The sequence below is a fragment of the Pocillopora damicornis genome, chromosome 1 (genome assembly GCF_964200805.1).
Source record: "Pocillopora damicornis chromosome 1, jaPocDami1.2, whole genome shotgun sequence".
In the NCBI taxonomy this organism is placed as follows: domain Eukaryota; kingdom Metazoa; phylum Cnidaria; class Anthozoa; order Scleractinia; family Pocilloporidae; genus Pocillopora; species Pocillopora damicornis.
In genome coordinates, this window is record NC_142670.1 from 1,460,550 (window position 1) to 1,486,488 (window position 25,939).

The following is a 25,939-nucleotide window of genomic DNA, read 5'->3' on the forward strand; positions in this document are numbered from 1 at the left end:
ATCACATTTCAAGCGCAGGATTATTGTTTCCGTGATCATCTGATTTGGGTAAATTATTCATCAATTTGAAGCTACAGATAATCAAGCAGATAAAAATTTTAACATTTTCCAGTTGTAATATGTAGTTACGACTTTTCCTGATTGGTTGAAAAGATAGAAATTTTCATAAATTCCTTTGAGTTACAAAGCTCCGAAGATTAATTTTACAGTTAAAAAAGACATGCAAAAGACTACAAAGTTTTACGGCCGTGCTATTCAGATATTTTCTTTGAGATTAAGGTTGTCACGAAATATCACAAGGTAATCTATAATGCTTGGCCTTAATTGGCCAGGTTACCGAAGAGCAATCACATTTGAAGCACATGATCATTGTTACCGCGATATATTCTGCTTTGGGTCAATTACCTCATCCGGCGACTTGGAACAGAACCGGAACTAAACTAAACTTTGGGGGAAGAAGCAGCCTCATTTCAGGCACATGATAATTGTTCCGTGGGCATGTTTTCTTTTTCTTATTTTAATTTTCTTGATAATTTACTGGAACTGTTGTATTGGTTTTGCCGCAATTTCCCAATTCTTTTCGATCCATTTCATTTCTTCATCCTTATCTTAAGTTTTTTCTTTGTTTTTTAACATATTTTGTTTTCAATTTAGCCGTCACGCCACTATTGCACCCTTAGCTTCTACTGAGAGAAGCTTTGCATAAGAAATCAGAAAGGCTACTCTTTACTTTTCCTAATTCCTCTCCTGATTTGTCCGTCACACCGCCGTAACGCTTGCATTGCGTGACACTACGAGTAACGCAGATCAGATGCAGGCAGCGCAGCCTGCACTTCCGTTGCTGATGGCAAAAAATTTTCTTTCTCTTTTTTTTTTTAACGATAGATTCCCGTCAGCAGCCTATATTTTTTGACAATCCTCGTCTGAGTTATGGAAAGGCCTACGTTAAATGTACCAAGGTTATGATCAAGATAGATCTCGTTAGAGGGTGTGCTGCTCTGGTGCGCTGCTTCTGAGTAACTAACTTCGTGACTACTTTCTGATCAATCAATTTTTCTCCCTACCTTCTTTTGGAGAATTTTGGGAAAACCTGTACCCAGGCTCCCTCTCCTTTACTTCCCCTATCAGCTGGTTGTGAAGTGGCTTGATTTTTGATCAAAACGTCAGAATATTTGTGGGAGATATTTGATGCTTAATTCTGATAAGCTTTAAAGAATCCACGCCAAAAGGTTTTCTGTGAATTCTCATTTCATTTTACATTGTCTTTCTTAAATAATACTTTCAATTCTTTTGAAAACTTTCAGAAAAACCAGATCGATCGCATCAGTTGGCTAGCGGATGGTGACGAAGACGGTTGTCACTGTTCGAAATCTCCACCTCATTGTGACTGCTTTGCCAAGTTCAAAATATTTCAGCATTCAGTGGAAGGTAACATCGTTTGAACTTAAAGAACTAAGTGACGGTGACTGCCACATAAGAAAAACTAAGGGGAGGGAGAGAATATAGAAAAGTGCCATGAAGGGGGGAGGGGATAGGTGAATAGAGGAGACATATAACAACCTCATTCTGAGGGTTTTTTGCTTTCGTCCTGAGGACGAAGTAATAAAAAGATGGAGGCCAGTCAAGACTCGGGCTAAACTGCATCAGTTTTGATAGAATAAGAAAGAAGAGTTTTCCATCAGATTACTGCTGACTATTTTAAAGTATTGGCAAGTTATGAAGTGGGCATACACTACTGTTATTACTTCCCATTTTGCTTTATTTTCTTTCAACCTCTGTTGGTGCAACCATGGATCCAGACGGAGGGGTGAGACAATCAGTGACTGAATTTAATGCTACTCTGTATTTCTATGTGCCTTGTTTTGTCCTCTACTTTCCTTCTTTTCCTCAACTTCATTCCTCTTTATCTTTTTGTCGCTCTTTTCGTTTTATCCTTTTTCTTCGCCTCCTTTCCCTCACCTATAATTCGTTTCTACTCAACTGTTTTCTATCTCTTTATTTTCAATTGTTTTCTTTTCTTCTCTTCATTCCTTTCATTATTATCCCTTGCAATCTCTGATTAATCTCTATTATCCCTTGCAATCTCTGATTAATCTCTATTATCCCTTGCAATCTCTGATTAATCTCTATTATCCCTTCCAATCTCGTTCAAGAGTTTTTGGGGACCACTACTGATTCTTTCCTAGGGCGTTGGTAAACACACAATCTTCAAACAGTTTGACACTTTCTAAGAGTATTGTTATTTCGGAAGCTGCCAGAGACTAAAACTCGCTTGCTAATCACTCGAAAGTGGTGGATATCCAAAATATTTTGCTCCTCTTCAGTGGATAATTGTTCAATGAAATCATAGCCTGGTTCACAAGTGTTCATTAAAGATAAATGTAACTTTTCCGGCTTTTGGTTTGGTGAACTTGGGATACTTTTGATCTTTTTTCTCAAGTGAAGTCATATCCATAGCTTTCTGAAGGACTGGCACATGATTAACAACAGTCATCATACTCTCAAAGTTTCTCTTCACAAGTGACCCCAAGAGATCTTGCGAAAGATTTCTCTTTATAAGAAATAGATACGGTCTTAAGTTAAGAAATGTTAAGTAACATGAAAAACGCCATATTGTTCGATGGGTATGTCGAACCTTAAACTGCATGATGCGAAACGCACACGCTGTCTCCATTTAGAAACGTTTTTCTAGAACCCTTAAGAGTGACTAGCATCGTTATGCATGGTCATGAGAATAACGGAAATGATCACCAGCCAAAGAAGCTCTTGATCATTAAAATGAACAAATACTCCTTATCAGCACCTTAAAAATGTCTGGAGAACAGTATGGAGAAGATGTATAACGATGTTAAGGTGAAAAAGGTAAAAAATCTGCCACGACAGAGTCTTCTAAAAAAGGGAGACGCAAAAAGCATATAGATTGGAAGCCAAGAGTAGAGATAGACGCTGTGCGATAAGACCGAAAATTTAAGGTGGCACTTCCGAAGTTTTTGTTTCCTCTATTTAAAATTTGTATCAGTTCTCAACATGTTATTCTCATCAACACCACAGCTTCTTGAGATTTCCTTACTTTTCCTTTATCTGTCAGTAACTAAAAGAACGAGTGCGAAAACCAGATAACCACTTGTTGGATTACCGATTTGCTATCAGGATATCAAGATATCTCTCTGCAAAGTTGTGAAAACTCTGTACATTGCGTTTAAAAGCCACCTTAAAAATTTCGGTAGCTTTGGACAACATGTAGATACTTTTGTTAACTTGGCAGAAAGATGGATATTGATGTACAAATTGAATTCAAACACTTAAACCTTAAAGCATTTCTGAGACTAATTAATGTTGCTATGGTAACCTAAAATGTAAAAAAAAAATTTAAAAATAATCAAGGTACACTGTAAATAAGCAATCAACCGCTTTATTAAAATTTTCAAGCAATGAATAAATGTGACTTACTTCGAAAATCACTTCTGGTTTTGTATTAACGATAGTTTTTCTACGAAGGAATGATAACCATTTTATATCATAGGGCCTTTTATTTTGATTTTCTTTCTTGTTTTACTTTACAACTTTATGTAAATATATTAAATCCTATTAATCAATAATTTCAGGGGACAAATTAATGAAGAGGAAACCTAACAAAAAAACCTTGGGGGTTTGTAAACTTAAATTCAGAAAAAAGACTTTGTGGACAAAGTGAAATAAGGATATTCTTGATTTAAAATAAAAGATCTTTCCAATTTCTTGAGGGCGCTGGTGATAGAGGGCCAGTAATCTTTCTTAATGTAATTTCAGCGTCAGAGTAGTCAATAAGTGGCTTTGCAGAAAATTTCCGAATTCTTTCAAACTGAAATAAAACACAAATAGTAGGTCGTTATACATAAAAAGTAATCATTATAGCAAAATAAAAGTTCATTGATTTCATTGGTTAAGTTAGAGAGGCCCTATGCATATTTCACCTGAGTTCCATTGCTCCCAATCAGTAGCAATGATAGCGGAGCTCGCAGAGCGTAGCCCCATAATTATACAAAATGGTAGTAGTAACCCATCAAGCCCAAAAAATTTGGACTTACGACCGTACGACCGACCGTACAAGGTGCTACTTTTAACATGCGTGGTCAACTGTACCGCGGGCACGCCAACGCCACGGCTTTGTCCAGTAGTCCAGTGATCAGTGCACTGGGCTCCGAGTCGGACGACCCGGGTTCTAGTCCCGGCCGGGGCAAGGCGTTGTGCCCTTGGAACATGCGGGGAAAAAAATGCGAGCTCCGCTTTTAGGCTTGGCTAAATCTATATATTATCATATTAATGCAGCGTTCTGTACTACAAAACTTATCTCGGAGAAGGTTCTGTTAAAGAAGAATCTTATAACAATGATCTAATGAACGCTAACGCTGTTAACCCTTTAAGTCCCAGAAGACACTAACATGAAACTTCTCCCCATAATATCCCTTTATTATCCAGCAAATAGGTGATGAGAAAACTCGAACCTATCTGGTAGATTTTTGTTATCCTTATCTAACACTAAATTCTCATAACTAATTTACAAGGAATTTTACAAAATATAATTCAAATAGTACGCGTGCTCTGATTGGCCATAAAACCATTTTACATGAGCGTATGTAAACGCGGTTTTCGTTCCTCTTTCATTAGTTATTTTATAAAAGAAATGCAAAATGGTTTCCGTGTTTACATAGCCTGATGTAAGCACTTGGGAGGTCTCTTGGGAGGTCTCTTGGGAGGTCACTTGGGAGGAGATCTCGTGTTCTCCCAACCTCCCGCGTGTTTACATCAGGCTATGTAAACACGGAAACCATTTTACATTTCTTCACTGTGACAGCACGAGGGGAGAACTGACAATAAAATCTTGGGAGTTAAAGGGTTAAATGCAAAAGGAATAACTAGGAAAGTCACGATACCTTTGCATGAACCACAAGTCTTGGAGCATGTTTCTCGAATGAAACTGCTTCTAGAGCACATATTTTTCCAGGAAGAGCAGGATGTGTAATCATCTTGACAGGACGTGGCTGGAAGACACATAAAAAGAGCTCTATTCTGATTGGAAAAGTATTAGTAAATAGGGACAGGCTTTCAGAGCACTGGGAGCCTTAGCTATAGAAATTGTTGGAACAAAATTCAGTTGTACCTTTAAAACCGCGAATTATTAAATTTTGCGCGAGTTTTGTTTTCCGGACCGGCGATTTATTTTGGTTTGCGGTGATTTGTTTTTGCCTTCAAGTTGTCTGATATATCTGCTAGGATCGATGCTTGCGATTCTCTACTCCAACTGCAGAGAACCAATAAGAAAACCCTTAACTTTGTCCATAAGGAGTAATACTAATGTTTGAGGAACTAACCTCTGCAACCTGCGATTGGCTGAAATAAAAATTGACATCACGGAAGTGAAATTGATTCCCCACGCACGCCTCGAAATTTACCGTGCTGGCAGGCACCGCGAAAAATTCATTTAACTTAACAAAAATCACGAAGCAGCATAATGCTTTCATGGGATTGATCGTTTTTGACGTGTAATTTCTCAGTAATAGCATAGCCAATGGAAAATTTGGGCTTTTTTTTTCTCTATAAATTTTCAATCCCAACAAGTGTCCTATCCAACGAAACAGTGTGCTAAATATAAAGAAGTTTCCGAGGTCTTCAAAAATTCTCGACAGCAAGAAATAACACTTACAAGGAAGATAAGGAGATAATGAAAAAAGGCAATACCATCTCTCACTTGGTTTCTAGTGGGAAAAGTTGATGAGTTACCTGGGCATTGGTGCGTATTGCACCTCCGTGCTCTTGCATTCGGTCCCAATCTCCAACAACCTCTCCCGCCATGTGCTGGTGTCGGGTTGGAACAGTAACGAAATTGACGCTGAGTTCCTCTGTTACACGATTTGCTACAGCTACTCCAACTGCTCCATTCTGTGTAACCACCATCAACTACGGGGACACGTGGGAAATAACATGATTACAAATCGTTTCCCCAAAATTATAACACGTCACAATAATCACTTCTCTGTTTTCTATAACTTACTCGGGCACCTATGATGATTACATCCTCGCGTGTCCATAGCCAAACCCAGTCCCCTGCAGTCTGCTCCTCCATTGGCAGGTGAGGGATTGGTGCATGTACGAAAACGTTGCTGAAATCCTCCCGCGCATGGCTTGCTACACCTGGACCAGGGGGACCATGGAGAGTAACCACCATCAATCAGGGTTCCTTATAAAAATTAAACACGGTATCGTGAACTGGAATGTTAATTTTGATCCTCCTGGACTAAGAGTATGTTTTGTTGTTCAAAACCTAAGGTCCGTATTGCATTTTTAGCTTTAATTAGATCTCTCTCGATTCAAACCAGTCCCGTACTATTGATTGTCCCACAGTTTAACAGACTTGAAAAACTATTCACTAGATACTAGAGATTTGCTATGTCATCAGTTACTAAAACTTTCCCCTTTTGGAATAATTCGGATTTCTCATCAGATACAAATAATCACTCAATTGTGCTTGAGCCATAAATTCCACCTCGAGCTCGGTGCAAGTAAGAGGTTTTTTCACACCTTCCAATTTGGTCAGAAACCTCTATTTGGCACACTGATAAAGTAGTTTCTAGTCTGCGCTCGTTTTGTCCTGCTCCTTTGGAAGTTTAAAAACACCGATTTGAAAGTTGAACGTACTTTAGATTTTTAGTCGTTTTGCATATCTTTTTTCTTAGGATATCATTTCGGGCCAATTTCATCTTTGCACCTTAAGCTTATGTTAGAGGTAATTAAGTCGTTTTTTATTGCGAGCAGAGCCGGTGGGACTGGACCGAAACGACGTATTTGGAGTTTTGTCTCCTATCATGATCACGCACTGCAATGATTTTATAAGAGGTATTTTAAAACAGATCTGTCCCCAAACAGTTTAGAGTTTACTATGTATTTCATCGTTTCTTTTGACTAATTTAGTATGTACATGATAGGCTATCTATTTAAGGCAAAAACTTCTCAAAACATCGCAACGTAATGAATTTCAACGGTAACAAATCCACAATTTTTCAAAGCTCTTTTTGACACTCTTTGTCACTAGGAACTGAAGATCACTCCATTATTATCCAATAATAAAAAAGGTAGGGCAAATAATTTCGCAAACAACCTTCTTATGCATTTGTACAGTTTGATTAATCTTTTGTTGCTGATCGAACCATCAACTCGTTAAAAATTCAATAGATGTGATTTGTGCACAAGTCGCAAAGTTGAGACCTACAAATAAGCTAACTAATGGAAAATGACCAGGCCTTACACAACACATGATATGAAATGAATGATTGGAATAAGAGGGTGTGCTATTTTTAAACCTCCTATAACGGTTGCATATGTTGGTGAATTCGGTATGAAAACATATGATAAAAAAACGATTAATTAAAAAAGGGTTAGGCATAAAAATCCCCAAATAATTGTCAGTCAAGGGGACTACAGGCAATACCACCCTCTGAGGTTGTGGTATTGTTGCCAAAGTAAAAGAGAAAGTTAAATATTACCTGGACATGGATGTGTATTGCAGGCTTGTGTCTGTGTACTCTGCCCCAGTCTCCAGCAATCTCTCCCGCCATGTGCTGGTGTCGGGTTGGAACAGTAACGAAATTGGTGCTGAGTTCCTCTGTTACATGATTTGCTACAGCTACTCCAACTGCTCCATTCTGTGTAACCACCATCAACTACGGGGACACGTGGGAAATAACATGATTACAAATCGCTTCCCCGAAATTATAACACGTCAGAATAATCACTTCTCTGTTTTCTCTAACTTACTCGGGCACCTATGATTATTACATCCTCGCGTATCCCTGGCTAAACCCAGTCCCCTGCAGTCTGCTCCTCCATTGGCAGGTGAGGGATTGGTGCATGTACGAACACGTTGCTGAAATCCTCCCGCGCATGGCTTGCTACATCTGGACCAGGGGGACCATGGAGAGTAACCACCATCAATCGGGGTTCCTTATAAAAATTAAACAAGGTATCGAGGTAGACAGTTTGATTAATCTTTTGTTGCTGATCGAACCATCAACTTGTTAAAAATTCAATAGATGTGATTTGTACACAAGTCGCAAAATTGAGACCTACTAAAAGTAACCGGTTTCAGCTTACTTTATGGTTTTGTTACCAAATCTCTAAGGTAAGTCAAATCTAGAATCTTCACTGAAAGCATCGCATGCACTATTCCAGAGAAAAAAAATAGAATCCGGTGGAAAGTTAAAAAGACAAACCTTGACATGCTCCACAGGTCTTCTCACAATTATCTTGAACGTACTGGTTCGTTTTGCAAAGATGTTTCCATTGTCTACAATTTTTGTCTTTATTTTGACAAGTGGTGTTTGTCACTAATAACAAAAGGAAACCAAATGAGTTATTTCTCACTTTCTCTTGTTTTACAATCAGTGTAAATGTGATGTTTAGAGGTGTTTATCTGGGTCAGAGACAAAAAGGACTACAGGTGGCTAACACAGCTAATAGTACATTGGTTGGGCTACCCCGAGGTATCATGGGAACAAAACAATAAAGAGGAAAGGTGGAGCGAGAATTTATTCCTTAAAGTGGTAAAGCTGACTAATGGAAAATGACGAGGCCTTACACACCACGTGGTATGAAATGAATGATTGAAGTTCAAACCTAAGATCCGTATCGCATTTTTAGCTTTAATCAGATCTCTTTCGATTCGAATTTTGGAACGAGGCTTATTAGAAATTGGTAAAACCTCTTCTCTTTGCTGCTAGTTGTAAACTAGTCCCTTGCAGTCTATTATCCTACAGTTTAAAAGATTTGAAAAATTATTCCTTAGATAATCGGGGTTTACCATGTCATAATTCACTAAAATTTTCCCCTAGATTTTGGAATAATTCAGATTTCTCATCACATACCAATAATCATTCAATCGCACTTCATGCTTGAGCATAAATCCCACCTCGAACTCGATTAGTAAAAGGTTTTTTCATCCTTCCGTTTTGGCTGGAAACCTCTATTCGGCACGTTGAAAAATTGAGTTTCAAAATTTGGGAGTTTAAAAACACTGATTTGAAAGTTAAACAGACTTTAGATTTTTAGTTGTTTTACCTGTTTTTTTTCTTTCCTGGGAAATTACTTCAGGACAATTTCATCTTTACACCTTAAGCTTATGTTAAAGGTAAGTAAGTCGTTTTTCATTGCAAGCGGATCTGGTGGAACTAAACCGAAACGACGTATGCGTAGCTTTGTCCCTTATTATGATCACGCACTGCAATGATTCCATAAGTGGTATTTTAAAGTAGATCTGTCCCATTCACTTGAAAAACCCTAGTTGATCATGTATTTCATAGTTTCTTTTAACTAATTTAGTATTTACATAAAGGGCTATCTATTTAAGTCAAAAACCTCTAAAGATATTGCAACGTAACGAAAAAGGTAAGAGGGTTTCCAACCGCCCCTCCCTCCCCCCCTTGCGTTTACGTCCGAGGGTTTAGGAAAAGATATCATAGATCATTAAATAGATTAATTTACTTGGTTTTGGACACATTCCACCGCCACATATCCTTTCCTCTTTCGCGGATCCTGCGCAAGGTGATTCTCCATTTGGAAGTGGTGGATTTAAGCATAAACGGGTACGGATTTGGTTTCCACCCCCACATGTGACGTTACAAACGGACCATGGAGACCAGTCTGAATAACGTGCAGCCACTAAGACAAAGTAGATACAACCATTATGGCATAATTACTTTACTGAAGAGCAGTAAATAATTCTCCCCAATATTACGATCAGTGATATTACTATCTGAATACTTGATAGCTTCTCTCGAGTTTAAACAATCACAAATCCAAAATTTTTCAAAGCTCTTTTTGACACTCTTTGTCACTGCGAACTGAAGATCACTCCATTATTATCCAATAACAAAAAAAGGTAAAACAAAAAAATTCGCAAACAACCTTCTTATGCATTTGTACAGTTTGATTAATCTTTTGTTGCTGATCGAACCATCAACTTGTTAAAAATTCAATAGATGTGATTTGTACACAAGTCGCAAAATTGAGATCTACTGACGGAAACCCCGTTTCAGCTTACCGTAAGCTTTTGGTACCAAATCGAAGTCAAAGCTAAAAATTTCACTAAAAGCATTACATTCACTATTCCAGTGAAAACAAAAATAGAATCCGGTGGAAAGTTAAAAAGACAAACCTGGACATGTTCCACAGGTCTTCTCACAATTATCTCGAACGTACTTGCTAGTTTTGCAGTAGTGTTTCCAGAGGCTACAGCCGTTGTCTTTATTTTGACAAGTAGTGTTCGTCACTTATAACAAAATAAACCCAATGAGTTATTTCTCACTTTTTCTTACTTAACAATAGGTGTAAATGTGATGTTTAGAGGTGTTTATCTGGGTCAGAGACAAAAAGGACTACAGGTGGCTAACACAGCTAATAGTACATTGGTTGGGCTACCCCGAGGTATCATGGGAACAAAACAATAAAGAGGAAAGGTGGAGCGAGAATTTATTCCTTAAAGTGGTAAAGCTGACTAATGGAAAATGACGAGGCCTTACACACCACGTGGTATGAAATGAATGATTGAAGTTCAAAACCTAAGATCCGTATCGCATTTTTAGCCTTAATCAGATCTCTTTCGATTCGAATTTTGGAACGAGGCTTATTAGAAATTGGCAAAACGTCTTCTCTTTGCTGCTAGTTGTAAACTAGTCCCTTGCAGTCTATTATCCTACAGTTTAAAAGATTTGAAAAATTATTCCTTAGATAATCGGGGTTTACCATGTCATAATTCACTAAAATTTTCCCCTAGATTTTGGAATAATTCAGATTTCTCATCACATACCAATAATCATTCAATCGCACTTCATGCTTGAGCATAAATCCCACCTCGAACTCGATTAGTAAAAGGTTTTTTCATCCTTCCGTTTTGGCTGGAAACCTCTATTCGGCACGTTAAAAAATTGAGTTTCAAAATTTGGCAGTTTAAAAACACCGATTTGAAAGTTAAACAGACTTTAGATTTTTAGTTGTTTTACCTGTCTTTTTTCTTTCCTGGGAAATTACTTCAGGACAATTTCATCTTTACACCTTAAGCTTATGTTAAAGGTAAGTAAGTCGTTTTTCATTGCAAGCGGATCTGGTGGAACTAAACCGAAACGACGTATGCGTAGCTTTGTCCCTTATTATGATCACGCACTGCAATGATTCCATAAGTGGTATTTTAAAGTAGATCTGTCCCATTCACTTGAAAAACCCTAGTTTATCATGTATTTCATAGTTTCTTTTAACTAATTTAGTATTTACTTAAAGGGCTATCTATTTAAGTCAAAAACCTCTCAAGATATTGCAACGTAACGAAAAAGGTAAGAGGGTTTCCAACCGCCCCCCCCCCTCCCCCCCTTGCGTTTACGTCCGAGGGTTTAGGAAAAGATATCATAGATCATTAAATAGATTAATTTACTTGGTTTTGGACACATTCCACCGCCACATATCCTTTCCTCTTTCGCGGATCCTACGCAAGGTGATTCTCCATTTGGAAGTGGTGGATTTAAGCATAAACGGGTACGGATTTGGTTTCCACCCCCACATGTGACGTTACAAACGGACCATGGAGACCAGTCTGAATATCGTGCAGCCACTAAGAAAAAGTAGATACAACCATTATGGCATCATTATTTTACCGAAGAGCAGTAAATAATTCTCCCCAATATTACGATCAGTGATATTACTATCAGAATACTTGATAGCTTCTCTCGAGTTTAAACAATCACAAATCCAAAATTTTTCAAAGCTCTTTTTGACACTCTTTGTCACTGCGAACTGAAGATCACTCCATTATTATCCAATAATAAAAAAAGGGTAAAGCAAAAAAATTCGCAAACAACCTTCTTATGCATTTGTACAGTTTGATTAATCTTTTGTTGCTGCTCGAACCATCAACTTGTTAAAAATTCAATAGATATGATTTGTACACAAGTCGCAAAATTGAGATCTACTGACGGAAACCCCGTTTCAGCTTACCGTAAGCTTTTGGTACCAAATCTAAGTCAAATCTAAAAATTTCACTAAAAGCATTACATTCACTATTCCAGTGAAAACAAAAATAGAATCCGGTGGAAAGTTAAAAAGACAAACCTGGACATGTTCCACAGGTCTTCTCACAATTATCTCGAACGTACTTGTCAGTTTTGCAAAGATTTTTCCAAAGTCTACAGTTTTTTTCTTTATTTTGACAAGTGGTGTTTGTCACTAATAACAAAAGACAATCAATTGAGTTATTTCTCACTCTCTCTTACTTTACAATCAGTGTAAATGCGATGCTTAGAGGTATTTATCTGGGTCAGAGACAAAAAGGACTATAGGTGGCTAACACAGCTAATGGTACATTAGTAGGGCTACCCCGAGGTATCATGGGAACAAGACAATAAAGAGGAAAGGTGGAGCGAGAATTTATTCCTTAAGGTGATAAAGCTGACTAATGAAACAATGACGAGGCCTTACACACCACGTGGTATGAAAAGAATGATTGGAATAAGAGGGTGTGCTATTTTTAAACCTCAAATAACGGTTGCATACGTTGGTGAATTCGGCATGAAAACAAAGGATAAAAAAAAAAGATTAATAAATTATGTGACATGGGCGCGTGTAGATATGGAATTTTTCTTCCAGTGATAAGCTCGATATCACACGACTGAGCGCAGCGAACGAGTGAGATATTGAGTTGAACACGAGAAGAGAAATTCCATATCTACCAGCAGCCATGTATTATTTTGTTCTTTATATGAACACCATAGGCTTTTATTGACAAGAAAAGTCGACCTCATAAACGAAATGAGACTGCTCAACGCTTTACCATTCGTTTGGCTGATTGGCGATATCAAACACTCGACAAAATATATCGAAATTTTACACGTGTGCGCAGTCACGGCTTTTCTCAGGCATGGAAAACGTTGTATGACACCAAAGTTTCAATGATAATCAAAAATAACGAATGAACAAGTAACTAGAGTGTTGTAGAAGATAGAAAACCTGGAGAAACAGGAGAAAAACCATGGAAAAACAGGAGGAAAACGAAAATCAAAGGTGTAATTATAGCATCTCCAGGAATTCGGGTTTTCCTTTCGGGTAGGTGAGCAATACTTCTCCTTAGCACTTCTTTACTTGTTTCTCAGGTTTTGTTGCTTTAGAAGCAGTATAACATGCACTTCTGTTTTAGGATAACCTTTGACATAATGTTCTACTGTCATGCTTGTGGAATCAATATGCATGGGTTTGTGTCTACACGCCCATGGTTAGCCAGGTCCTTATTGTCAGTCAAGGGGACTACAGGCAATACCACCCTCATGAGGTTGTGGTATTGTTGCCAAAGTAAAAGAAAAAGTTAATTATTACCTGGACATGGATGTGTATTGCAGGCTTGTGTCTGTGTACTCTGCCCCAGTCTCCAGCAACCTCTCCCGCCATGTGCTGGTGTCGGGTTGGAACACTCACGATCTCGGCGCTGAGTTCCTCTGTTACATGATTTGCTACAACTACTCCAACTACTCCACTCTGTGTAACCGCCATCAACTACGGGGACACGTAGGAAATGACATGATAGAGAAATTATTTTTTCAGAAATGATAATGCATCAGGATAATATTTTCTCTGTTTTCCTCTTGCTAACAAGGGGTCGTTCCTCGTCCACTAAATGTTGGTCGATTTCGTATTTGGAATGCTTAGAGAAAAAACTGGAGGCCGGGAAAAATCTTAAAATTGAAAGAAAGAACGAAGATCAAAGATTCTATTCCAACCCTGGGACTTCAACCCTTGCCACCTTCACATCTTCTAATAACATTACAGGAAAATCCTCGCTCAAGAAACCGTCGTATTTCAAGAAATAGGAAAGCCCATGTGGCCGATGTTTCGCAGGTGTTCACTTTTTTGGACTGTGCTACACCTCGTACATACAGAGTACAAGCCAAACAAACGAAATGTGCATTTCAAGCTCCTTGTCGATCAAGAAACTAACTGCACCTGAACAGTAAAAAGACTCGAGTCTCCAGGCAATGGACATAAACTTCTAAAATAAAAGGCCTTTGAATTCACTACGCAAATTACGGTTGAAAAGGCTCTTCAGGTAAAGCTCCAAGAAACTGAAAAAAATACCACCGTTCAATCAATATCATCAAGGGTGAAAGTTTTGAATACGAAAGATTTTCAGTTGAAGCGAGATAAATTTGATAATTATAAAGTTTCTCAGCCAATTTTTGATCATTAGAATTTACCTGGACAACTAAAGCTGTTACAGCTTCGTGTTCTTCTAGATGGTCCCTTGCAATCTTTTCCCTTGTTTTCTGGTTTGGGATTACTACATGAACGAGTGCTAATCTGCATTCCTCCACCGCATGACTTGGTACAAGGCCTCCATCTACTCCATGGTGTATAACCTCCATGAACTGGAATATCTATGAAAAGTAACGGAACGACTTGCAAATGAACTTATTGGAATACACTTTGGCTATGAATGTAATTTCTAGTGATCATCGTACGAAAGTACGGACATAGGACTATTGTCATAGAAACCTTATTTTCTATTTTTTCGGCTAGAAATGTTGCGCAATTTCCAAAAGGCTAACACGAGAAAGAAAAAGGCAAAAACGTAGAGAAAGAGCATTTAAGGTGAACAGAATTCAGATTAAAAGCGGTCTCAGCGGCTTGAAACATATTTGAACTGAACAAATCTTCGAACAACTAGTATTGTACTTGTTTAATAATAGATACCAAAAGATGCCAAATGTGGAGAGAACACCAATAATATGCAATCATTGGATGAAGTTGAGCTTAATGTCATGAGTTAACGATGTCGAGGTCTGAGTTATCTGCCGAAGCCTTCGGCTTTGGCAGATAACACAGACACGATAATCAGAATAATCAGAATTTAAACAACGGCTGCCATTTCATGCGAAAATATGCACGGATATTTGTCCTTGAACATCATCTGTTCCATGATGCGAACAGTTTCCCCGAGCTCGAACCTCAAGGAAAACTGTGAGTATGTAAGTGCATATTTTTGCGTCTCTAATGGAAGGTTCTGTTTATTATCCTTCAAACATTTTTTGCAACGCACGGTACTGTTTACTGGTCGATATTAACTTTTTGGTGTTTATTGGGACGAATTTCTAAAAAAATACATATATGTTATTTGCCGGCTGGGAGGTCCGTATGGTGAAAAACTGTGACCGAGGTCTTGAAAATACTGCCCGAGGCCGTAGGCCGAGGGCAGCATTTTCAAAACCGAGGTCACAGTTTTTCACCATACGGACCGACCCTTAGCCGGTAAATAACATATTTATTGTTTTTAAACTTGACGAAATTCTTTCCGAAAGAACCCGAATGATTTATCATGTTTATGGCCGTAAATACGGCAAGATCTTCCATAAACTGAAATATTTTTGAGTGGGTAAATGGTAGTTAAATAGAGGTGATGCAAATTTAAGAGAGATGCCTCAGCGAAACATTTTCATTTCCGTAACGATAAAGGTGATTTAAAAGGCTTCCAAACAAACTTTGAAACATTATTTTTACAAGTTTCTGTCACAATCTGACACCTGTCAATTAGAGAGCGCGCAAGAAAAAGAAAAGCGAAGGAACATTTGAAAACCAACAGAACTAGTTTGGCAAGGACTGTCACGACAATGTGTTCTTCAAAATCAGTTAATGATCTAACGGAAACTATTATTCACTCTCATCGACGATTCATTCATGTACGAAGATTTACCTCTGTTCATTAAGTAAACGGCGAGGAAATTAATTGTGAGTAAATTCAATCTTTTTATTTTGAAGTTGTGAGAGTTTGCTCGTTTGTTTGCTGTAACGGCGTGTTTACCTCTGATCTTTCCTTCACAAAAACTAAATTCGAACGGCACACTCCAACGAGACACAAGGGAATGTAATGCGGCCTTTTCTCAAAAAATTCCTTCAATTTCTGTTGTGCAATTTAAGGTACAAATGTCCAAATTGAACGGAATTGGAAAGACTCACCAGGAGCGTATATTTGTTGTAGAACTTAAATTAAAACTTCGCTCGCTCTTTCACTATGAACAAATTGCTCGAGAAAATTCAGATATTAAATGAATGAAAGTTCCATCGTTCAGTTTAACTGTAACCAAATACCTCACGTTCCAACTTTCTGGGTAATTTTTGTGAACGATTAAAATTAATTGCAGAAGGTTTTTAGGCCGCTTATCAACCAACGTAATTACATTATTGTTTATACAAATTCATTCTGAAACCAATATTTTTCTGTCAACCAAAGTGATTTGATAGAGAGAAAAGAGAGGATTCATAAGTTATTTATCGGCTTGAGGTAGTGACCGACGTGTTTGCTTAAAAATACTGCCCAGCCGGAAAACGAGGTATATTTATGAAAAATGACAACGAAAGTTGGGATGTCTCGGCGACTCACGAAAGCGTTACCGTGGCCCGTGGGCAGAGATAGGAAAATACTGACCGGGTAAAGAACCAATCAGATTGCAAGATTCGTTACCGTGCCCTCTAAAAAAACAATAAAAACATGTATTTCCTTCTGTAACGATAACAGACGTTTTCTATCTTGAATCAAATTTTAATAAAAGAATTTTGTCATATCGGTTTGAAAATCGGGGAATATCACTGGATATTCCCAGTTTCAGCTGGGGCATATTTGATCATGAGACGCCCTTAGACCAATCGCACGTACGCTAAAATATTTGATGGATAATAACTGATGATCTTTGACTGACCTCTTATGCGTGCACTGATATCTACATTCCTTATCACCTTTCTCCGTCTATCAACTAGAGGGTTGTTTGCGAGAGGGTCCTCTTTGGTTCCATGCAGAATTAATTTCAATGAAAAGAGATGACCTATATCATTGTAAAGAATAAAACCAATTTATTTTTTAGGGCTTTGTAATGAAACATGTAGGGATATTTAGAACCATTTAAAATTGTTGCATGTAAGGTGTACGCAATACATGATGCACAAGGCAACTCATAATATTCAGGTGCATTCCGTGATTAAAAGTCACTTGTAATGTTTAGAGGTTTTCAAATTGCAGCTTTTAAAATATGACTTGTGCCTGCCAAAAATCACGACACGTATTAATTGTCTTACAATTTCCCACACCTAGGAACCAATGACAAAAACACATTATTACTACCTTTCTTAAGCAATTCTAGGCCAAGTTTTGTCGCTGTAGAACCAGCTTATAATACATTGCTATTCAAAGATCACTACTGAACACTTTAAGGCTATGATCAATGAATCATAGTTCCATTCGGATTTTGGATTTATTAAAAAGCAAGTCTGAGTACTCACCAAATTATTCACAGAAAGGGACTATTGGTGATATCACCGAACGCAGGTTATCGAATGCTTACTACAGTGGATAAATTATTTAAGAAATTACCAGGGCATTGATGCGTATTGCATGCTTGTCGTTGTGTACTCCGCCCCAGTCTCCAGCAACCTCTCCCGCCATGTGCTGGTGTCGGGTTGGAACAGTAACGAACTCGTCGCTGAGTTCCTCCGTTACATGATTTGCTACAGCTACTCCAACTGCTCCACTCTGTGTAACCACCATTAACTACGGGGACACGTAAGAAACATCATGATTACAAATCGTTTTCGGTCAGAAATTATAACACGTCGCAATTGTCATTTCTCTGTTTCCTCGAACTTACCCGGACACCGACGTTCCCTGCAACTTCGTTTTTCCATATCTTTACCCAGTCTCCTGCAGTCTGCTCCACCATTCGCCGGCGGGGGATTGTTGCACCTGCGAGAACGCTGTTGACTTCCTTCTCCACATGTCTTGCTACACCTGGACCAATGGGACCATGGAGAATAACCGCCATCAATCGAGATTCCTTCAATCGAGATTGTGGATCATAATTTTTTCATCATTATGATTGATTCATTAATAAATCGACTTTTCTTTTTGATAAAGAGCTTTTGTGTTTATATGGTAAAAAGAATAATACATGGTTGCTTGTAAATATCGAATTTCTCTTACCCGAGAGGGTGAGATATCGGGTTGAACACTCGAAGATAAATTCCATATCTCGCGCGCCCATTCATTATTTTCCATTTATCAACTCAGTTGATAAATGGAAATTGGCCACCGTAGAGAGTTCTATGGCTGACGTTTCGTGCGTTTTGCTCTGACGAAGTGCTAACGCTCGGAACTTCAGCTTCAGAAACTCTTTACAGTGGCCCATTTACATCACTAACTCAGTTGATAGAACCAAATTATCTTGTTACAGCGCCCCCATCCCCCTCCCCCATCGATGTAGCACCACAGTTTCTTTAGAAACTTGCCCCATTTATTCATTTCTTATTTACGGAACGTAAACTCTACTGGGCACAACTGACTGTAACCGGCAAAAAAGTCCCATAAGGGCGTTAATCGCTGTGAGTAATTTAAAGTTTTTCTTTTCTTCAGTTATGGCTGTGTTGGGTCTTGGAAAAACCTCTTTTAGTCAACAACGCGATTTTTCACCATCTTTAATCATCTCGCATCGATTGTAAAAATTGAGTTTACGAACTAATACTTTTTAACACGCAAGAGCTGTGAGAGATTTACTTTGGGTTGGACAAATTCCGGATGTGCAATATCGTTCCTCTTCTTCATCTCCAATACACTGTGATCCCATAGTGCACGAACGATGACGCGTTTGGTGTCCATCTCCACACGGTACACTACACGGGGACCAGGAAGACCAGTCTGAATAATTACCAGCTGAGTAAAGAAAACATAGAATAATCACCTTCTGCAAATCACAATTTCGTGTGATTGTGTTGACATAAAATGGAAGAAAAACGACTCTTTTTTATGAAAAGACTAATTTTCGTTTTCTGAAGCTTTGTTGTCCGCCAATTCTTACTGAATTAACACGAGATAATTATTATGTAATAAATAAATGTATAGATAGGATAATAACTAAATAGTATAAAAGCAAATTTGACACCAATCATTTACCTCTTGATTTCATTACCGTCAATTTCGTGGGTGACTCTGAAGATGGGGAGAATTTCGCTAAAACTGCTGAAAAAACAAAGTGGGAGGCATAATCAGTTTAAATTGGACGGCTTTCTCTACCGAATATAACACAAGCATATTACCATTCCTAGGTTTTCTTCCTGGCTTGGAGTTTTCTATCAATATTTTCCAATCTCCAATAGGATCCTCTCCCCAATAATGTAGACTGCTTACTGTCCACTTTGTGAAATTTTTTGTGCCAACGATACTGTCGAACGCTCGTGGATAAAGAAGCTGGGATCGTGTTCTCCCTGGTGATTCTGAAAACATCTTCAGATTACCTCGTCGAGGGAAAGTCAGGTCGATTTGAACTTCCACATGCTCTAGGAATCGGATACCACAATTTTCTCTGTTTACAGTCAAGGTAAGTAATAACTCCTCGCTCCAGGGAATTTCCCGCGTTGATGAGCTTGAAAAAAAATTTGCATTGTTCAGCTAGTGTCAATGAAAATTCAGTGTTGATAAAGTTTTATTCGTATTTATTTTATGGCGTCGGTTTTAACTAGAATTCGGTTTTTCATTGAATTTGTTGCAATTTTTTGTTGTACCTTTTGGTGAAAGTTTCTATAACGTAATTTGATTAAAAACGGAAACGGGAGTCTATGTTCGGGGCCCACAGACTGCTTCGATCAGTAATGTCGAAAGCAACTTTTATGGCGTAAGATACCTTATCATGAGAAATAAACGATGCACGTTGACAAAGCGAAGAAAATTTACACGAAATGTTCCTAAATTTAGGTTTACATACATCAAACGAACGGGAAATTTTCGAAAACAATGTGCACCTAACTTTATTTTAATCGAATTTGCTGTAATAAAAACGACTAAACATACTATCCAAAGGGAAAAAACAGCAGCATATCAAGTTATAGTTATGATGTTACTGCTCCGTAAACGTATCTAAAGAGGGAAAACTCCCTGGAATCTTGGCAGTTTCTATTGCTTCGGCTTTGAGCAAATAAGGTTTTGTTATAGAAGTTAAGGTGTTGTGAAACAAAATTGATGTAAAATGGTGTGATTTGAATTATCATCGACACAAATTAGGATGCATTAAATTTAAATGCATTAATTTAAAATCTCGTTAATAATTAAGTCACATTAATTAAGGTTGTCAGTAGAATTTCCCGGATAGTAACTCAGCAACTGGTTGCAAAACTGCATATATTATGAAATAAAAGGCGTAGAAAAAATGTTTAAAGTAGTACACGAATTTTCTTACTTACTTGAGGTTAACCTCACAATGCAGTTGTTGTGCAACAGAACTCCAATTCTTTGCATATCGAACCATATCATACGCATCCATCAATCCAAATCCATAAAAATCGCTAACTAAAAAAGTTAGAAAATATCAATCAGTACAAAACTATTTATATTATCCGCTGAAAGGATTGGAGCTGTGTACCATTTAGAACCGGCGAAAAATATTGTATCAAAAAATCTACTTTTGCAAGCGAATAAATCTGTACCTTGAAGACTGGCGTTGTTGACCTTCCAGTCAGGATTGCGACGACTTCTGTTCGGAGGATTCAGAGGCTTTGAACTTCTAGCTATCAGGTGCTGAATGTCCCGCCACGTTAGACTTGGGCTAAAAGCGTGAAAGAGCGTTATCAGTGCATATTCCATCTACTAACACAGATAAGTAAATTGATTAAAGTGGGCGTACAGTGTTACGAACTAAATCACGAACTAAAACTTTGCAAAGGAAAGAATGACGCCGAATGAGGCTGATGCCCGGGAAAAAAAAAAAGGAGATAGTTTTTACAATTTCCCGGGCCATTTTATATTCCAACTCACTTTGCTTCTAGTGCCAAAGCGATAATCCCAGAGGCCATTGCAGCAGAGGCGGAAGTTCCCGGAAAATACTCTGTGCAATCCCTCGTATTTTTGGCTGTTATCTACAGATTAAATCAAGTAACAAGTAAAAGTTTTAATATGTTTCTTAACTATATAAGATAAAGGAATGCAGGCTCCCCTTAGAATTTACGGTCTGTGATAGGATGGGGAATAAATCATTGAACTATCTAAAATACAACTGAAAATTTCGAAGTAACATAAGGGCACTGTCAGTTCCTTTCTTTCATCCTCTGTTGACTTGTTGCTTACCACAGGAGCCTTTCTTCTATCGTATTTGTCTTCCCCATAAGTTACAGCCATGATAGCTGCGCACGGTTCAGCGTGGCCTGGTACTTTTCCATCCCAGTTCACTCCGGAGATAGCGATTGTATAAATGCTGTTTACGTAACCATTAAACGCGCAGCTGTCCCCCGTCACTCCGCCATTTCCAGCCGCGAATACGAAGATCGATCCTTTGTTATGACGCCCCTGCACAAGAAAACGCCGCATTAGATCACATTAAAAGTGGTTGAACTCTTTTACTGCTGACAGATCGTCTCATTTTGCCGGAAAAAAACAGAAAATAGCCTTATCACACCTACCAGCTACCTAATCCTAACCCTAAGCAAGAACATCAGGTTTTTCTGTGGTTTGGATTCATTAAACTTACCAATCTTGTTCCATTTTTGAGGACTTGCGCTAGTCGAGGACCAGGTCCCTCTACATGCCAGCCCATGTCCCCAGGCCCCCAGCTGTTCGAGTATATGTCAATAAAGTTATTTCTGAAACCCAAAGCAGCGGCCTCTATTTGGTCGGATAATTTGCTGTTCTTGTTGTGCATTCGAATACCTAACCGAGAGAAATATAACCGTTTATATTCACATCGCTAAGCTTTGTTCTTATGTGGTACGACCAGTTTTAAAGCATCTCAAAAAATTGTATTTACATGGTTTAGGAAAATCTCACATTCATGCAACAAAAAACAAACGTGACTGCCGAGAAATTGCGGAGGAATCTCAGTTCCAATTCAGAATCGAAAAGCGCTCTAAATTTACCTGAAATTTGCGAGTTGTAAGCGATACCCACACCACAATTGGTATCTTTTCTTCCAGCAATAATTCCAGCACAGGATGTTCCATGACTACAACAGTGTAAAATGAATATATAGATGAATCAATAGAGTATGCAGAGTGAAGTGATACACATGCCTGTCTTTGCATCACATGCCGTTAGCGTCTTGTTCACTGTCATACATGTAATTAACCATTTGGTGAACTATATTTCACTATGTATCAGTAGGTCTTCTAGCACCGAATGAGTAGCCAGCTTGATCACTTCTAAACACCTTATAAAAGAGATCATGATTTCAGCCATGTTACAAGCGATAAAAAACAAAACCTATGGCAACTGTCTTGATTCTTCTTAGGCTTTTTTCAGTTTTCGTCCATTATAACATCTCGTTCTATTTCAGTAAATTCAGTTTCTTGTTTTATGATAAAACAGACCTATCAGTAATTGTAAGTATTGTGAAAAAAAAACAACAACAACAACACTACAGTAAATAATTTTTAACACTTTCTTGTTTAAAAAACAGAAAATGGTTATGTATTATGTGTGGCAACATAAAATTGCGGTGGTTTCTAATATCGTATATTATTCGAAAACATGAAAATTCTGCCAGTTACACCATACCTGCCCGGGCTATGGGACCTGGATATATTTTTATCAGTCAAGAAGTCATAACTGGAATCTACGTTCTGTCAACAAAAGAAAATAATGTGAACTTCAATTTAACTCAATCAAAACTGATCGAGTTTTGACATTAAGGGGGTGTATGGCACTAAGGAGAATGATAGGTTGCCTTTGATCACAACGAAGGGATTCTAGCGTTTACCCCAGTACCTTGTAGCTACTTCGCTGCTTCGTTTGATAACGGCAATAGGACTGAATTAAGTCCAGGTCTGTCTGTTAACAGACATCGGAGTGATTAACAAAATCGGAAGATCACGGAGCGGGAGTTCGATTTGTAAATCAGATCACGAGTATGGTTAAGTTAGCTCAGTTAGCTCAATTGAAATGTACCGCGTCAAGGCGCTGTTTCAGGAGCCTAGGTGTGATCAAAGTTGAAATGGAGTGGGCCCTCCTTGGCAAGGAATATGAACATGTACTATCGATTTGCCAGGCCTGCATAAAGTCATACTCCTCTTCTTTTGAAAGATAGAAAGTCCTTGTCTCTGTTTCTGGTCACGAGAAGTTCGCAGCGAATCCTGCGACTTCACGAATTGAATAGGCAAAACTCCGGGATATTTACCACTAAATAAACTGAAAAGGTACCGCGTGGTCATTATTCATCGGCTACATGGGGGCGGTTTATAGATTTTGGTTGTGTCACAATTAAATTTACCTGTCCCCCCCTAATGTTGTAATATGCCCATGATCCCCCCCTTATTGGCTGTCAACTTTCTATACCCCTCCCACCTATATACTCTGTGGACGACGACTGCTTCCCCCTCTGTTCTCCCTGAAAATCATACGTTCCCCCAATCTTCCAAATAAAAATATATTTACCTCCCTCCCTCTAGGGGATAATTAATGACTGGTAATAAGACTCACAAAATTATCCTCCAGGTCTGGATGATTCATGTTGACTCCATCGTCCACAACAGCCACTAGGACACCCTTTCCTGTATAGCCAGAATTCCATGCGGCCCTCACATTCATTGAAACTTCTGTGTTTTTCTGTAAACAAATTCGGTCTTGGTTATATATCAGATACAATTTGCCAAGATTTAAAATTTGGTTCATTAAAGAAACAACAACGTATCACGTCATTGACCCAACTTTCAGCTTTCATCACCTCCAGGTGTACAACTAGTACGCTCTTATAAAGCCTGCTGTGTCAAAAAGAGTGCTTGCATTTTGCATACGATTAAAAATAGATTACTGGGGCTTTTCGTTTGTGATTTGCAGGGTTCTACCTTTAACGCTACAACCCTGAATAAAATTCCCTGACTTAAAGAATTAGTTAACAAGTAGAGAAGCTTTGGCTGTGCTTTGTTCTGCTGTAAAGCACCTAGAGCGGGTAGAGCACGAAAGAAGTATTTCTCCCCATTTCTTGAGTGGGGAGTGGCGAGTAAATTAAGTCTTCACCTCGAGGTTCGTGAAATTCAGTGGTGGATATTAACCTCGTCGCTTAGCAGCTCAGTAAATATCCATCATTATTCACCTCCACTTGGGTCAATAATTGTTAATTAATTAAATGGTGGCCAAAAAACATTCGTGCACTTCCAGGGTGTTACGCCTTCCACACACACTTGCAGACAGAATGGCATTTAATGCTACGCTCAGTACCTAATGCAAAAAGTATAGGACATTTTCTGGAACTGAAATGCCTCAATATACTTACTAAATACCACTGCCAGTCCCGGGGAGATCCTTCTGATCGTTTTACCTGATCCAAAAATAAAGAAAAGGAAAAAAAGGTTTTTAATAAGCAGGATTGAAATTCCGAATGATCCACCATTTCATAGGCGAGACGATCGCGAAGAAATGAGGAGGAACTGGTTTCGTTGTTATAGTCGCGATATGATCAGCGGAATCGATAGTAAAGTTCCAATTATATGCGCGGAAGTTTAAGACTAAAGGTTGAAATAGGATTCAGTAGTTAAACTGGCTGAACAGTCCACCTTACAAAGCGATCTGCCCTAAGCTCCGATGTGCTTTTGGGAAAATCTTGTTCTAAAATTAACCCTCATGGACAACCAGACAGACTCCCCACCGTGATATAGAATGTGGGGGGAGGGGGGGGGGGTGGGGTTAATGGTTCCCCCACAATTTTTTTTTAGGTGTTTTTCATTTTCCATTTTGAAATATTTTTACCCTGCGGCAATGAAGAAGCAATGGTATCGCTACCGAACCATGCCAAGGCTTGAATCAACAGCATATCATAAGTCACGCAACACAATGTTACGCGATTTTCATGAATTAGATAACGATCATGAATAACAACTGATTGAACAGCCAAAAGCTAAATTTGTCTTCAAGGAAAGCTATTGAGTGATGGCAGCCATAACCTTTGTACTTCCTCTCCCCTGCTTTTATTTCTCGCCGATTCCACGAACAGGAAAATCAAGAGATAATATAAATAACCTGGTCTAACATTAAACGTGTAGGCATGCACCCGGTAATATCAAAATCCAACGCAAGTGAAACGCGACTTAAAACAGTCTCATTTTTTTTCCTGTTGACTTGATTTTAAAAGTATATTTGTAACAAATAAAATGGAACGTCTGAAACAGGCCGAAGGAAGGAAGATTCTAGGATAAAGGATAAAAAATATCGAGCGCGTGATTTGAGGTTTTGAGCTATCGGAAGGAACTGATCATGAATTACTCACCCGATTAGTTCCAAAACTACTGTGGCCGATTCGCCCAGTGATTAGTGGAAACAGGACTGACAATGAAAACACAAGCGTACCAGCAATATTCATCCTCGCCGAGCTGGGTAGGACGCAAAAAACACATTTTATGGGTTTATCATCGTCTCATTTCAAACGTCAAATAAATATTTTGAGCCTAACAAAAAATGTTTTCTTTCCGCACTGTACCTTGAAAAATGATGCATGCTCTGTTAACAATCATCTATTTGCAGTAACGCCTTCTTTACTCTTAAACGTTTGACTGCATTTGAAATGAAATTTATAGGTTTGCGAACTGAAGTAAAGGCTGAAGCGTTCATTCGTTCATCGGAACTTCCTCAAAATCTAAAGGAAGTGTATTTTTCTAGGAAAACAAAATTCCGACGCATCGCGATTAGGTGCTTCAGCTAGTAATTCCATGATCGTGCTTAACATGTGCACAAAGGTCAAATTCCTGACTTTCTACGTGGATCCATGACGATAGTTAATCCTGATTTAAATTTCCCGATTTTCTCTTATCAAAATAGGAAGAAACTTGAAATATTTACCAGCCAGATTGGAAACTTTGGAAATTCGTTGCTAATGAGCTAAAGCAATGTTCCCTGAGGAGGAAAGCCCGCGTAACTTTGACC

General features: G+C 38.4%; 1 protein-coding gene across 6 annotated transcripts; it reads right to left on the bottom strand.

Moving 5' to 3' along the window:
• Nucleotides 1–3,396: 3,396 nt before the first annotated feature.
• LOC113669420 (uncharacterized) lies at nucleotides 3,397–25,737 on the bottom strand. 6 transcript variants are annotated; one of them, XM_089207546.1, is made up of 30 exons: nucleotides 25,497–25,737; nucleotides 25,287–25,389; nucleotides 24,297–24,341; nucleotides 23,504–23,629; nucleotides 22,583–22,647; nucleotides 21,946–22,031; nucleotides 21,561–21,739; nucleotides 21,161–21,379; nucleotides 20,852–20,952; nucleotides 20,524–20,642; nucleotides 20,281–20,386; nucleotides 19,141–19,466; nucleotides 18,998–19,063; nucleotides 18,602–18,757; nucleotides 17,700–17,885; nucleotides 17,426–17,602; nucleotides 16,758–16,880; nucleotides 14,262–14,441; nucleotides 13,387–13,563; nucleotides 12,130–12,243; nucleotides 11,456–11,632; nucleotides 10,187–10,300; nucleotides 9,514–9,690; nucleotides 8,247–8,360; nucleotides 7,955–7,977; nucleotides 7,521–7,683; nucleotides 6,032–6,217; nucleotides 5,761–5,937; nucleotides 4,914–5,021; nucleotides 3,397–3,841 (listed from the first exon to the last, which is right to left on the bottom strand). In XM_089207546.1, the coding sequence occupies exons 1-30, from the start codon at nucleotides 25,511–25,513 to the stop codon at nucleotides 3,837–3,839; spliced, it is 3,915 nt and encodes a 1,304-aa protein (XP_089063672.1). In that variant the 5' UTR covers nucleotides 25,514–25,737; the 3' UTR covers nucleotides 3,397–3,836. The 6 variants fall into 6 exon arrangements, with proteins under 6 accessions (XP_089063672.1, XP_089063658.1, XP_089063666.1 ...); XM_089207532.1 differs by having other exon boundaries at nucleotides 7,521–7,697; nucleotides 7,792–7,977; XM_089207540.1 differs by having other exon boundaries at nucleotides 7,521–7,697; nucleotides 7,792–7,977; nucleotides 18,998–19,060; nucleotides 25,497–25,716.
• Between the last annotated feature and the right edge of the window lie 202 nt (nucleotides 25,738–25,939).

Excerpts from the sequence above, each read along its gene's own strand:
- LOC113669420 (XM_089207532.1), bottom strand. Across the intron at positions 20,643-20,851 it reads GCTTTGGCACTAGAAGCAAA|CCCAAGTCTAACGTGGCGGG; the intron begins GTGAGTTGGAAT and ends TCACGCTTTTAG. Across the intron at positions 6,218-7,520 it reads CAATACACATCCATGTCCAG|GAACCCTGATTGATGGTGGT; the intron begins GTAATATTTAAC and ends AATTTTTATAAG.